Source organism: Thamnophis sirtalis, unplaced genomic scaffold (assembly GCF_051295495.1).
Source record: "Thamnophis sirtalis isolate CommonGarterSnake01/CBP01778 unplaced genomic scaffold, rThaSir2_p1.2 scaffold_1, whole genome shotgun sequence".
In the NCBI taxonomy this organism is placed as follows: Eukaryota; Metazoa; Chordata; class Lepidosauria; order Squamata; family Natricidae; genus Thamnophis; species Thamnophis sirtalis.
In genome coordinates this window covers 104,955,025-104,969,706 of record NW_028261381.1, presented here as the reverse complement: position 1 = coordinate 104,969,706, position 14,682 = coordinate 104,955,025, and the positions used below count along the sequence as shown (strand labels likewise).

Here is a 14,682-nt window from a genome sequence, read left to right as displayed (position 1 = left end):
TTGGAATTGATTGACATCTTGGCTTCCTAGCTTTGGCTGGCTAAAATCCTTATTTTCCTTTCTAGTTCTCACTGTATGCTTTGGGATATCTAGCTGCTGTTGTATTTAATATTCATCTATGATAACCACCAGCTTGAAGTCCTGTCTGCTTCAGAAGACAGATGGTAGAGTAATGGTACTGAACTCTTTGACTACTAAACATGATCCGAACTACTTTCTGGCCATACAACAATCATCACCAGGGGTTGCCACAAAAAAGAAGGAGTCAACTTATTTTCCAAAGCACCTAAAGGCAGGACAAGAAGCACTGGATGGAAACTAATCAAGGAGAGAAGCAACTTAGAACTAAGGAGAAATTTCCTGACAGTTAGAACAATTAGTCAATGGAACAACTTGCCTCCAGAAGTTGTGGGTGCTCCAACACTGGAGGTTTTTAAGAAGAGATTGGCCAACCATTTGTCTGAAATGGTATTGGGTTTCCTGCCTGAGCAAGGGGTTGGACTACAAGACCTCCAAAGTCCCTTCTGTTATTCTGTTTTGTTATCACCTGAGATGTATGACTCCATGGGAAAGGGAGAGTGGGAAATGATAAGATAGCCTATTCATCTACATTTAAGACAGGATATTTCCTCAAGTTTGATACAGCCAGCTTGCCAAAAAGAGAGGGAGGATAGGGGAGAGCAGACAAATTATAGATTAGAGTTATAAAAATGTGATTCCCCCCTTCTTTTTATAATCCTGTGATCCTTGTATTAGGATGGAGTCAGGAGAGAGACTGAATAGAGCCGAGCGTTTACTAGCAGGATGCCCTTCCTGTCACCTACACAGAGTTTACAGCAGATATTTTCTCTTTGGGCCCTGATAGAGAAACATCTGTCTGCTGCCTAGGATTGAACTCTCAACCTTCTGAGTGGGAGGTGAGCATCTTCACCTCTAGGCCACTACATCCCTCAGATTTATAAAGGGTGATAAGCAGTAAAAAAAATAAATGAAAATAAAAATCACAAGGAAACTGTTAAACCAACAGGACATGAAACCTGAGAAAACTGTCAGGATAATGGGACATTAAACAGAAAACAAAGTAATTGCAGATCCCTCTCAAATCCTGTGGTGGGAGTGGAAAGGCAATAAGAAATCTAACGATTTATGACTGGACATTCCTTTAAGGGAACTTGTTCTGTACTGTATAAAAGGAAATCAGTTTTTAGTGGCCAACATGCTTGATTTGGAATCTATTCCCAAGTATCAATTATTCTGCACAGAATAAAACTTCGCAAAGATTTTTATGTTTGGTGTAGCTCAATTGGGCAGAGCACACCAGGCTAAGAACCTCCAGCATTCCTGGGGCAGCACTAAGCCTGATTAAAATGATTTAAAGGGCTGATAGATTCAGAAGAAAGGATGAGCTAGAAAAACTATTAATCAACTTATACCCATAAAGCATCTACTCTGCTCCACTTGGCCGCCCATCTGAGACCCAGACAATGTGCTTTTGCAGCTCATCTCCCAGTCCATAAATAAAATGGCATAAGTTTCACTGTGGTCAAAATGGGACTCCAGAAGGACACAAAGAGCATCTACAGGGGAGCAGTAGCGGTTGATCCCAGCAGAAGCACCACATCCCTGTCATACCTATACAAAAAACATGCTGAACCAATCAATAACAGAAAAGTACAGATACATATAACAGCATCAACATAGCCTCGGAACTAATAAGCACAACAATAAAAAGAAAAGATTTCCTTGTAGTCTCTCCATCCTTTTCCCTTTGTCATACATAGCTTATTGTTAGCCTACCATCCTCAGAGAATTTAAAAATCTGTAAGCCATATGAAGGAAAACACAAGGTGATAGCAAACAATGTCCAAAATGAGAAAGGAAATAGAAGTACATTGTGGTTTGAAATATAGTTTCTTCCAATTTAATACAGTTGGCAGAGTTTTTTGAGTTTGGAGAGAGAGTTTTATTTTGATTTGGTTTTGGAGCGTGGAAGATTTTTTTTGCCCAGTTTTCAGAAATTTTATCTGGCTAAACCTGTGGTCTTTCTTGTAAATTAGGACAGCCGTTTTCCCATTCTCAAAAAAGAAGAAATGCACTGGAAAACAAAAAAAGTGATCAAAAGAAACCATATATCTTGATAAACAAAATATGCATCTCTTAATTTATACCTAGCTGAAATAGGGGGATCTTCACATCAAATTACTGACAGATAAATTGAATGTGTAAGATTAGATCCATGTTTCTCAACCTTGGCAACTTTAAGCTGTGTGAATTTCAACTTCCAGAATTCCCCAGCCAGCATGTCCACACACCTTAAAGCAAAGTTGAAAAACCTGGATTGGAATATAAGTAATATCTCATTTCATTGCACAGTATTTCATTCTGTTCCTTAATAAATGTCTTCATTGTTTTGCTTTTTCTATGTCATCAAGGATGCAGTCTTAAGAAAAAAAAAATTCACTGAATTCCAGAAAATGTATTTAGGATCATATTGTATCAGAGATGCATAGCTAACAGATGCTAAAATGAAGTAGCAAGCTGTTGGCACTGGAAAAACACCAGCTCTGGAGAATAACTGAATCCTAAACATTTCCATAAGTCTGGAAAAGGAATTGGACTCAGTAAGGATGGATTCCAGATGGTTCAGGGAGGGCTTATTGCCAGTTTGAGAGAAACTGAGGCAGCGTTGGTGGTAGTTTCTGGAGTCCAAAAAACACAAATGGGATTCTGTTGCTATGCAGGTTTTGGGGAGCTAAGAAGCTGCTCTGGTTGCACAAGTGAACTTTCTAGTATGTGAGAGGGGCTTGTATTGTCTTTATGATCTTTCAGGAAGGAAACAAGGACTCCCATTAATTCCTAACAGTCAAAGTGTTGGAGAGAGTTTTACTAATCACATAAACACCAGCCCACTGTAGGAAATATAGAGACAAAGCAGTGCTTGCAACATCTTTGCTTGACAACTTCTAGCCAGGGAGAACTCACTCTACCTCTAAGAAATTGGTTCTCTTATTCTGGTCCATGGTTGTAACATAAATTTAATTGATCAAATCATTGATTGGATGATTGAGCTGCTCTTGCTATCTATACGTGTAGACTATTGTAGATGTAATCCTGTCTTGCAGAACTGCAGCAAATAAGTCATAGCCCTCTTTTACATGATGGATTTGGAGGTATATTAAGTGCTGAAAACGTAGTTGAAATGAGAAGAGAAAATCTACTTACTGTTTCCTGACCCATTGCTAATAATAATAACAGTGATGATGATGATGATGATGAAAATAATAATAACAATAATAATAATACACAGCTATGGATGAAGCATGTAACAGTGATACCCATTGTCATCGGGGCACTTGGTACCATGTCCAAGAATTTTACAAGATACATCAACAAATTGCAGCTTCCTGCAATAACACCAGTAGAACTGCAAAAAACTGTGCTACTCGGAATGTCTTATATTTTAAGAAGGTACTTGATTGATACCTAGGACGCTGGCAGCAAACCGTATTAACCATTAACACCAGTAACTGGTATTTGTAATGCATTTTTGAATGTTCAGTTGGCTGAGTTTCATGTTTAATGAATTAAGTAAATAATAATGATAATGATGATGATGATGATGATGATGATGATGATGATAATACGAAAAAGCAAAAACCACTGGGAACATCAGGTTCAGAAGTTTTTAGAGAATGAGAAAGTCAAGATCTTGTGGGACTTCAGAATTCAGACTAACAGGCACTTGGACCACAACACACCTGACATAACAATAGTTGAAAAGAAAAAAGTATGGTTCATCGACATTGCAATACCTGGAGATGCACGAATTGAAGATAAACAACAAGAAAAAAATCACAAAGTACCGGGACTTGCAAATTGAAGTTGAGCGACTATGGAAAAGAAATCATGCGTTGTCCCGATTGTAATTGGAGCCTTTGGAGCAATATCTAAAGGGCTAACTCGCTATTTGGAAATTTTAAATTTATCAGACTTGAACATTCTGATTCTACAAAAAAACCACCCTACTTGGAACAGCTTATATCCTCCGACGTTACCTTAACAGTTCCTAGGTCCTCGGTTAGGACTCGAGCTGTTGAGCTACCAACCAGCCCCAAAGGCTGTGAATCTCACCAAAGATTAACTAATAATGATAATAATGATAATGATGATGATGATGATAATAATAATAATAATGATGATAATAATAACTCCGGCATTGCCAGTCCCAAGCCCAGATGAGAAAGGAGGAGGTTGGGGTCAGGTTGGCAACCTGGCTCCATAAAAAAAACCTGCCAACTCATACAATATGATGAAAGAAACGAATAAAAATTCTATACCACATCGGTCGTCGTGCGGGTTAACAAGGGCCGCGGTGGATGTTGAGGTCCCTGGATGTTGAGGTCGACAAGTGGGCTACAAGTGGACCAGCCAACAAAATGGGATTTTCGCATACAAACGGGCAAAATACTGGCGCATAATACACCAGACATCACACTGGTGGAGAAAAATAAGGTTACAATCATAGACATCACAATCAGGGTCGACGAGAAGGAATATGAAAAAATCATGAAATACCATGACTTAAAAATTGAAATTCAATGATTATGGCACAAACCAGCAGTGGTAATTCCAGTGGTAATCGGCACACTGGGTGCTATTCCAAAAGCACTGGAATTACATTTAAAACTGTTAAAAATTGACAAAAAGTCAATTGCAAAAAGCCGCACTGCTTGGATCTGCACACATATTACGAAAATACGTTACGATGTCCTAGGCCCCTGGGTGGGGCCCGACTAGTAATCAATGGCAAATCCAGTGAAACAACTGGCCACTGTGATACAATTCTGTTGTTGCGATAATAATGATAATAATTTGAAGGATGTTTCCAAGCACTCAATTACACTTTATATTGTCCATTCTGCCCATAGGGCACTAAAGCTTATGAAGAATGATTGCTCCTGGCTATGATTATTCAGTGATCTGGAAAAGGAACCGTACATTGGCTCACAATGTATTCTTCTGTTTATTTCTACTTCATGTTCTTCAGAGCGAAGGGCCAAACCACATTTTACATATAGCGATTTTCCCTGCTGTTTTTGTTTTAATTTTAAATGAAAGCAGCCTTCTGAGAATACAAATTTAACACTTTTTCTCCCAGGCTATTAAACTTCTTTTCTATGCACAGAAAAGTAGAAGGGGAGATATTGAGAGGACAAAAGTGCAGAAAATATCCTCTCTTGTCACCCTTATTTCACCTTGTGAATGGTATGCATGTGTGGGTTTAACTCAAAAGTGAGTTTAACTGATGTTCAGGAGCATTTTCAGAGCTTGTTACAGAAGATTGTATGTAGAGTGATGATCTGGAAAGCATGATTCAAGGGAAAGGAAGATGGAAAACAAAGCAAAGCAAGGCAAGGCAAGGAAGGAAGGAAAGAAGGAAAGAGAAGGGAAGAAAAAGAAAAGAGATAGGATAGGGTTAAAAGAGAAAGGAAAAGGAAGATAGGAAAAGGAAAATAACTCAGGGAAAGAAATGAATGGAATGATGTATATAAATGCAAAGGAACAAGGAATAGAAAGTTAAAAAAAAAGTTTGTTTCTAAAAAAGCCTTGTGTTAAAAAAAGAAGAAAACTGCAGAAAAAGAGATGAAGAATGAGTTGGAAAAGAATAACATTAGGCACAGTAAGAGTTGACCTAAACAGTTGGTTTTGCAGGTCACAGAATAAATAATTAATTATGAATTATTGCTATTATTATTAAGATATGCTCTTATATTATAATAAAAAAATCATTAGCAGGGAACACTGTGTCTACTGATGGGAAAGAATGCCAGCCTTAGACAGCAAAATATTTTATGTGACCGACCATAAATATGAAAGAAGTTTATAAAAGAATAAGGAAAGGGTTTTAGCTCTACATCTTGGAGATGTAGATACAAGATACATATGATGAAAGGGAGAGAAATCTGTTCATTTGGGAAGTTTGTGGGTTCAGCTTTTATATTGCCAGGGGAGGTTTGGTGGTTTGATTTGACCATGTAACTTATTTACACAGAATATCTCCTTTTACAAGATAATTCCTTTATTTCAGTTTTTAGCTGCCAAATCCTTACAAGACAGCTTTTACTGGAGGAACATAAAATTACAAAAAATAACAAACCAGCAAAAGGCATAAAATGTATGAGAGGCAGGAAAAACATAGCTGTAAAATTTATTAAAGAATAATAAAATAATAAAGTGGGAGCAGAACAGCAAGTATCCTACTCTAACAATGTCATAAAACAGATAAAATAACACAAGTTAATAGGATTGTCCTATGATTTCTATTAAAATGTAAAATCATGTTATTCAGTTGGTCTTTAGGTGCAGACATGTAGCTTGTTTTGAGGTTATGCACTTTGAATCTGATACCATGGCTAAGCATTTCAAAATTGTTGGACCAGCTCCAACCTGATAGCTACTACATATGTTGAACTATTTCATATAATTCTCAGTTCAAGGTCATGCATGCAATTTTAGGAATTGTAAACAGAGACAGCTGGAAACTTTGCAGTTGCAAAAGACAATTATGTGACATTATCTTATTGTCTTTCCTGGATACTATTGATGTGCTGCCACCATTATACGGAGAAAATCTATGAAATGAATCAAAAAGAGGAAAACAAGGGGATATCTCAATTAAAGCTGCTTCTGCTCTCTAATATATCTAATTTTAGATCAATCTTTGAGCTGGCATAATAAAAAATAAGAGGCCAGGCCTTGCCATAATTGAATCTCAGTTCAACTTTTTTTAGTTTTATGAAATCCACTTCAGTCCCTACTCTCTGCTTCTAATTTTGTAATGTGCAGATAAATGACAATCCTATAATTACACAGGGGCCTGGAGAAAGCTTTGTTTCAAAGAATGGCATATATATTTAAAAATGTAACATAAAGGAACACAGAATTGGACTGAGAAGCCTTAGTCCGGATTGATTTTTTAACTACCTTCCACAAGGTAGTTCTGGAACTTCTGGGACCAGGTACACAAACACGAAACCTTCTTCGTTCCAAACACAGCTGTTTCCGCAAAGGTTGATGCCAATAAACCTTGTAAATCCACTCTTACTAAGAGCTTTGGCTCTGGAAGTGCTAAATATAACCTGTGCATTCAACCCACACTCCACCCGCCTGAGACACCTCCACACACCACAGTCTGTCTATTTCTGGAAGAAACATTTAATTCCACCAACTTTATGTATCAAAGGTGTTCTTTTTTTAAAGCCTTTATGTAAAAAGCTTATGCCATCCACCCCTTTTGCTAGCTGCTGATGCAGAACAGGAATAAATGAAGGTGGAACAGGCAGAGTCTCAATAAGTATTGTCCTTTCTTCTAGATAAGGCTCTTCTTAAATTGTTCTCCCTCAGTCACGGCATTGGATGGGAAACCCATATGCACAGTGGAGTGTGGAGCAGTGGAGGTGTAGTAGGGGGGAGTGCAAGGTGATGGGATGGCAGGGGCGGTAGTGGACAGAGATGGAGAAGTTAACACCCTACATTGACATGCACCCTGGAGTTGTAAATATGGATGGGTTGCCAAGTGCCCAGATATTGATAACATGCAACAGCTCTAACTTCAGGTACTTTGCCTAACTACCATTCATTCAGTGGAGTTTCTAAATGAGTGATCATTAAACAAGGATTACGGTACTTATATATCTAGTTAACTTGTAGATAACTATATCTATAGTTATAGTTGTGCCTATGAACATATTAATGAACGCCACGGACATTAAGTGAACCAATGGTTTGCTATGGGGGTGGTTTTGCTGAAAATGAGTAATAAATGCCAGCTTTTAAAATGTGGGTATGTGACTATAGAACACTGCAAAAAGCTATAATTGTTGCTAGGCAACAACGGGCGTTGATGTGAAGTTGGGGCCAATAATCAGAACTTCAACTCCAGAAGTACACCCCAGGTAGGTCCGTTGTAACTTCAAATGGCCATTAAGCAACCAGTCATAAGTCAAGGACTACCTGTAACATTGATCCATTCCTTGACCTAAACATTTCAGAATGCATTGAATTAACCATAGAATAATCCAACCCAGAACTGAGGGAAGAGTAAAGTCGAGTGCATATCCTTCCAACTTTTACAAAGAACAGTCTAACTAAAAAGTTCTCTGGTCCAATCCTTGCTTAATTATAAAGTGAGGGCCCTTGGAGTTGCTCATTAAGATGTATTAACTGTATTGCAAAAAGAGCAAGTGTACTATCAGCCTGATAATTGAATCTTATCGCTACATTTCTGTTTAGAGTAATTATGGTATTTCTAAATTTGTATCTGATACATTAATGTATGTTTGTAAAATGTGTATATATGTGAGCTTGTAAGGTAGTCCAGACAGAAAACATCCCCAGATGATCTAGTCAGAAATGTTTGCCTGCCAACATTCCTTCTGTAAGCTAAGATGCCTCATATTCTGCTTCTCCCTGGCTGGGACTCTTTCCCTGACTCCAAGGTCATTCCTACATTCCATTATAGAATTTATACAGTAAATGTTCAGCTGATGAGTAAATAACTCTTGAATAGGGAGGACTGAGGGCATCCTAAGAAGAACCGGTCAAGAATCTGATGATGGATGTATTCAGGGATGGGACCACTACAAAGTACTTAGGCAATTCTTACAACATGCTTAACTAAGTTCAGGTGTTGGGGGGAGGTTGTTTCTGACTAATAAGAGTTGTTGAACTTGGAGTTTATTAATCCTTACTTTTCCTTTGCTCAACATTAAATCTAGAGAGGCTAGAGAGGCTATACAAAAAATGAAGTTGTGTTGTTGTTTTTTTCACTCCCTTTAGCCATATGAGAAGGAGGGTAAAATGTGAACAGAAATTAGTCTGAACTAGCCAAAATCCATCTCTCATCCCATCCCACCCAACCCCCAATTTGCCCATGATATGGTAGCTGATTGTCCTTCTATGAATGTTTTCTAGACTGGATTGGAATAATAATAATATGGATCAGGAAGTGATAGCCTGCCTGGAATGGCCGGTAGAACTGTAAATATGGTCCCCTACTATGCAGAGTAATGTGTGTGTGTCTACTCAATGGAATCCAAATGAAGATTCCAGCATATTGTAATTTGTCACTATTCTGCATATATTTTAGATGGAACCTGATTTTTCTGATAGCTGCCCACAGGAAGTACACCAAAAGTCTAGCTCACAGACAGCTGTTCAACATCTTGTTCCTTGTCTCTGTTTCATTTTCCTCATTTGATTGCAGGTCAGATATTGGCAAAAACGCCAAGCTTTCCTATATTCTGGTTCGAAAAGTGATTGTTTCCCATGTATTAACATGTGTTAATAATAGTTACCCCACCATGGACCAACACATTGTATTCTTAGAGTATTATAAATGGGGCTTAGCGCCCCCAGATATTGTACGTCTTTTTTGCACTATAGAAAAAAAAAGTGTTTGCATCTATTCTTAAATTGCTTAAGAAACAAAGTTTGAACATTTTGTCCTGACTGACAACTCGGTGAGTCAACAGCTATCACTGCATTAATTATAACTAGAAATGGCAAGGCATGGAGGATATCAGCATGTTAGATGTTTTCTGGGTTACAAGCAGATACGCATAAAGATCAGAGCAAGGGTCCGATGGTGTGGGCAGAAGAACATTAAAAGAATCTTTGGCCAGAGCGGAAAAAAAAGAAGAGGAAGCCAGTGTCCAACAATGCAAGTAACAGTCTGGAACCAATCCTATCATTTGTATTGCATTGCACCTCTCTTCCAGAGAATGTTGAATAATAATCATCAGCTGGTGTACTCAGAATATGTAGCCTGTGACAATGCTATGAAAAATAAGCCTTTTTGTATTAATCCTTGATAATCTATTGTTCTGCATAATAGTTAGGCTAGAAAGCGTTTACAGCTTCAGAGTCTCAAGGAGCAATTTTCAGGATTTTATGACACTTCATCTCTCCCTGATTTTAAAGTATTTCCCTCTATGCAACCGCCTATTCCAAAAAGGTTGTTTCAGGCTGATTAATGAGGGTTAATGACCATGGAATCTGTCCCAGATTTCTATGAAGGATCACAGCCCCCTTCTTCCTTTGCTGCTTTAATCTTAGCATTTTAAACCAGTGCTTAGGATAGCAATTGTTTTAGGGGGCCCAATACAGCTTCTCAACACGCTTTGCACAACTGGCATGTTTCTGAGTGTAACATGGCTCAAATGTATTTACTGATAGAATATAAATCTTAGCTGGATAGTAACATTCAAAGCAAAGTAATCAGTGTTTAAACAATCTAAACAATTAAAGCCCTCCCCACAAACTGAAACAGGGCAGCAGATAATTAAAATGCCAAGTTAATAAAAAGCCTGGCTAAACAAATGGCTTTTGCTTAACATCCTGAAAATCAGAAGGCGGTTTTCAAGGATGCCTGATCAAACGCCTCCGTTACCTTAGCATTCATCCAACCTATAGAAAAGGTTCAAGCTGGCCTCAGGTCTTAAGTGCAGCTCTGCAGAAAAACAGACCCGAGTTCAAAATGCATGTGCATTTGCTAAATGAAGGAAATAAGGGTAATCTGCCCCGCAGGAGGTTCCAATGTCAGTATAGCAACCTTATTTTCTGTGTAAAATGTACAGCCAGACCAGATTTTCAGAACAGAGAATTGCTCTCTCTGTATCAATCTCCCCAACTGAATTGTAAGTTATTAATAGCTAAAATTGCTATATGATAATAACCACAGAGAGTTGGTAGCACAATGCAAGTTGAAAAAAAAGGTACCACTCTAAATCTAAAGTAGATTTAGGTTGTTCAAACATTAAGTATGTGTGCATTTTTTTTTAATCACAGTAAAACAAAGAAGCTTGATATTCTTTTTAGCTTTCCTGATGAGGAATACAGGGACACTCCAAAAAGTGTTCGCATTTTCACCTGCAGAAACTTAAGATGCAGCTTTGTAAGTCACAGGAACGAATTGTTCTAAATCAGGAGAAATGAGGCTGTTTCATTTCCTCAGACTTCACATTACACTTTGGACACTTCTCACTTGATCACTCCAATTTACTATGTTGGTATACAATGTGCAGGTGGCTTTTCTACAGTATGTGCTTCCTTGTCCTTCATACAATATAAGTGCATACTAGCATTGTCAACATTTTACATAAAAAGTGTAAACGCATAAAACAGTTCCCTATCCTGGGCCAAGAACGGAAGTGCTTTGCTGGAGATGAGACAAATATGAGCGCAGGGCAATCCCTGGTTCAGACACAAATCAGTGCCAGCAGCCTTATCACCCAAGAGCCAAAAACTCTGTGTTCAGCTGTTGGTAAATCCAGACTGGACACAAATGGCTGCAGGTGTTTTTTGCTTGTTCAGTCAACCTCCCTCCTCCCTCCCTCATTGTATTCCCAGTTTCCTATTTACTAAACTCCAGAAGTTTTACTATCCTTTTTATGGCTTAGGCGGGGAAGAGATGCTCAACACAAAACTAAGGAACAGATTTTATGGCTGGAGGCTATTATCTTGATTTAGCCAACACGCTTGATTTAGAATTTACGAGCTACTCTTAAATCTAGCGTATTCACCAACCCCTCTTACTTATAGAAGGTTATCACTTAACGTGTGTGCCTGTGTGTGTCTGTGTGTAAAAAAGATTAAATGGCAATGGAGCTGTATGAGGTCAGCAGGATTTATTTCAGGAAAAGCCCAAGATTGGAAGGAAGGAAGGAAGGAAGGAAGGAAGGAAGGAAGGAAGGAAGGAAGGAAGGAAGGAAGGAAGGAAGGATGGAAGGAAGGAAGGAAGGAGGGAGGAGGGAGGAAGGCCTGTTTTAATATTAGGACCGACCTGATCTCTGTGCAGCACCTTACCTGTAGGAAACCTGCTTCTTGATAGCCAAATGCAGGAATTGGTCGTCCATCCCCGAGGACGGACCTGCTGCGGCTTCGGAGGGTTTCAAAGTGGGCCCAAGACTTGACGGCAGAGATTTCCCAGCTCCCAGGACCCTCCATTCGTTTCTGGCCAGCCTGCGCAGCGGCGTTTTTATCTCTTGGGCTGCAGCCGCACCGGCTTCAGCAGCATCCCAGCCGTTCCGATTCCGGGGCGCTTCAGCCATTCTCCTCGAGCGGCTCTTTTTGCGCTCGGTTTCTTCCGCGCCCACCTTCCCCCGCCGGCTTGCTCGGGGGCTCCGGTTGATCTTGGACGCTTTGGGGCAGGTGGATCGGATTTGTTCCCCTTTTCTTCAGGAGGGAAGCAAGCAGCCCGACGTGTAGCAGCCTTCTTTTTCGGGGGGGGGGGGCTCAGAACCTCGTCTTAGTCCACTTTTGGGGGAATCCAAGTTGCCGGGACGGCCGGGGTGGTGGTGATTGAAATCCCCCAAAACTTCGTTCAGATGGAATGAGCGCCCAGCGCGTCTCTGGCGCTCTGGAAGAGGGAACGTAAAGGAGAAGGCTGAAGTTTTAGTCCGAGAAGAAATCGGGATGGGAGGCTCGGAGAAAAAGACCCGATCTCGAAGCGAGAAAAGCGGCTGCGTCTCCTCTGCCTGCTGTAGGGCAAGACAGAGGCCAGCGCAGGTGGCTTGGCGGCTTCGGTCCAAACGCTCGGCTCCCAAATCCGGAGCCTGCAGGTAAATTACCGTCGGCAGAAGAGCCAAAGCGGAACAAGCGAAGCGCTGGTTCCTGCAGCTCCGGAGATCAGAAGAGGCAGGCAAAGAGAGAGAGAGAGAAAGAGAGAGAGAGAGAGAGAGGTGGGGGGGCGTCGCTGTGTTCACGCTACCCAAGATTGCAGTGTCACCTTAGAGACACGCGGAAACGGCTTCTTAACCCTTGCCAGACCAGCGATAGGAGAAGGGAAGCCTGAAAGTAAGTAGGTTTGGGGCTCAAGAGATACCCACCCACCCAGGGGCGAAATTCATTTTTTTTTTACTACCGGTTCTTTGAGTGTGGCTTTGTGGACATGGCAGGGGAGGATACTTCAAAATCTCCATCCCCTTCCCACTCCTGGAAGAGGGATATTGCAAAATTCCATAACAGCCAGAGGTGGTATCTTCCGGTTCTCCGAACTATTCAAATTTTCCGCTACTGGTTGGTTCTCCAGAACCTGTCAGAAACTGCTGAATTTCACCCCTGCACCCACTCCTCCACATCCGATCCAGGACAGGTTGGCCAAGATCAGAACAGTGCAGGTCAAGGTTTTGCTGGCTGCACTCTATGGTTCTCAGTCACCCAGCACATGGTTGTCCCAAAGGTGCTTTTTCAGGAGGCAACTGGACTTTCTGGTGGAGTTTTTTTAGGTTTAGGTTTATTGGTCTTCTATTCTATTGAAGATGTTTTGCTTTTCATCCCAGAGGTTTTTTTCAGCTCCAAAGAAGCTTCTTGCTGAAGACGAGGTGAAGAACCTTCTTGAACAAGAAGAGAAACATCTTCAAAAGGAAAAAAAAAAACACAAGAAAGTCCAACTGCCTCCTGAAAAACTTTTGCTATGAAAGCAAAAGTTGGACTTGGAAGAAGAAGGACAGAAAGAGTATGGGCCAGTGGTAGTATTCTACTGGTTCGGACCGGATCACCCGAACCAGTAGGGGACATCGTGGGTGGCCCCTCCCACTTGCCCTGGCTCTAAGACATCCCATTTAGGCCCTTTTTTTTGCCAAAAGTGCACACATCTGTTTACATTTGCAAACCAGTAGGGAAGGTAAGTGAATCCCACCCTTGGTATGGACACTTTTGAATGTTGAGGACCCTTGAAAATACCAGGCCAAATACCAAGGAAGCCAACTGATGGATCATTGAGCAAATCAAACCATAGTTTTCACTTGAGGCACAAATGACCAGGCTGAAATTAATGTACTTTGGAAATCCCAAAGGTGTTTTTTCAAGAGGCAACTGGACTTTCTGGTTTTTCTTTGAAGATGTTTTGCTTCTCATCCAAGAAACTTCTTCAGCTCTGACTGGATGGTGGGGAATGGAAGGCTTTATGCTCCTTGAAGGCAGCTGGTCATTTGCATTCTTTTAGCGAGTTCAGTGGTTAAGAGACCACCCATGTCAAAATTGAACAACCCTCTCTCAACAGAGGAGGAGGAGGTGTGTGTGTGCGTGCGCGCATGTGACTTGTGTGCCTTCCGTGGCGTGCCCAACACCTTCGGACACCCATCAGGTCACCACCGAGTGGCAGAGAAATCAGGCTTCAGCAAAAGGGAAAAAAGCCCTCTCTGCTGCTCTGCTAAAAAAGCGGGAACCAAGGCCAAGAGATATCAGGACGACTAACTATATTCAGTTAACCCCCAGAATGGTAAGAGGCTGAATTGGGAGCTCTGTGAATTTGCTTGTAGGACACAGAATGCCATGATCATAGGATTTATTGGGCACCAGTTTTAGTTCATAAAATATATCTACAAATATAATTGGAAGGGATGTGTGTGTGAGAGAGAGGGAGGGAGAGAGAGAGAGAGAGAAAAAGAGAGAAAGGAAGAGAGAAAGGAAGGAAGAGGGAGAGATACACACAAGGAAGGAAGGAAGGAAGGAAGGAAGGGAGAGTGAGAGAAAAAAGAGAGAGACAAAGATAAAAAGAGAAAGAGAGATAAAGAAAGAGAAAGAAGGAAAGAGAAAGAAAGGAAGAAAGAAAGAAAAAAGGGGGGGAGAGAGAGAGACAAAAGGAAAGAAAGAAAGAAAGAAAGAAAGAAAGAAAGAAAG

The 14,682-nt window shown here is 40.5% G+C and overlaps 1 protein-coding gene across 2 annotated transcripts in view; it reads right to left on the bottom strand.

The window, feature by feature from the left end:
* Positions 1-12,616, bottom strand: part of DGKZ (diacylglycerol kinase zeta) — a 151,836-nt gene extending 139,220 nt beyond the window's left edge. Inside the window, exon 1 of one of the 2 annotated variants that reach the window (XM_087720182.1) lies at positions 11,866-12,616. In XM_087720182.1, the coding sequence (XP_087576308.1) occupies positions 11,866-12,110 (245 nt within the window). In that variant the 5' untranslated portion in view covers positions 12,111-12,616. The remainder of the gene's footprint in view (positions 1-11,865) is intronic. The other variant, XM_087720189.1, reaches the window with a different exon arrangement.
* Positions 12,617-14,682: the final 2,066 nt, after the last annotated feature.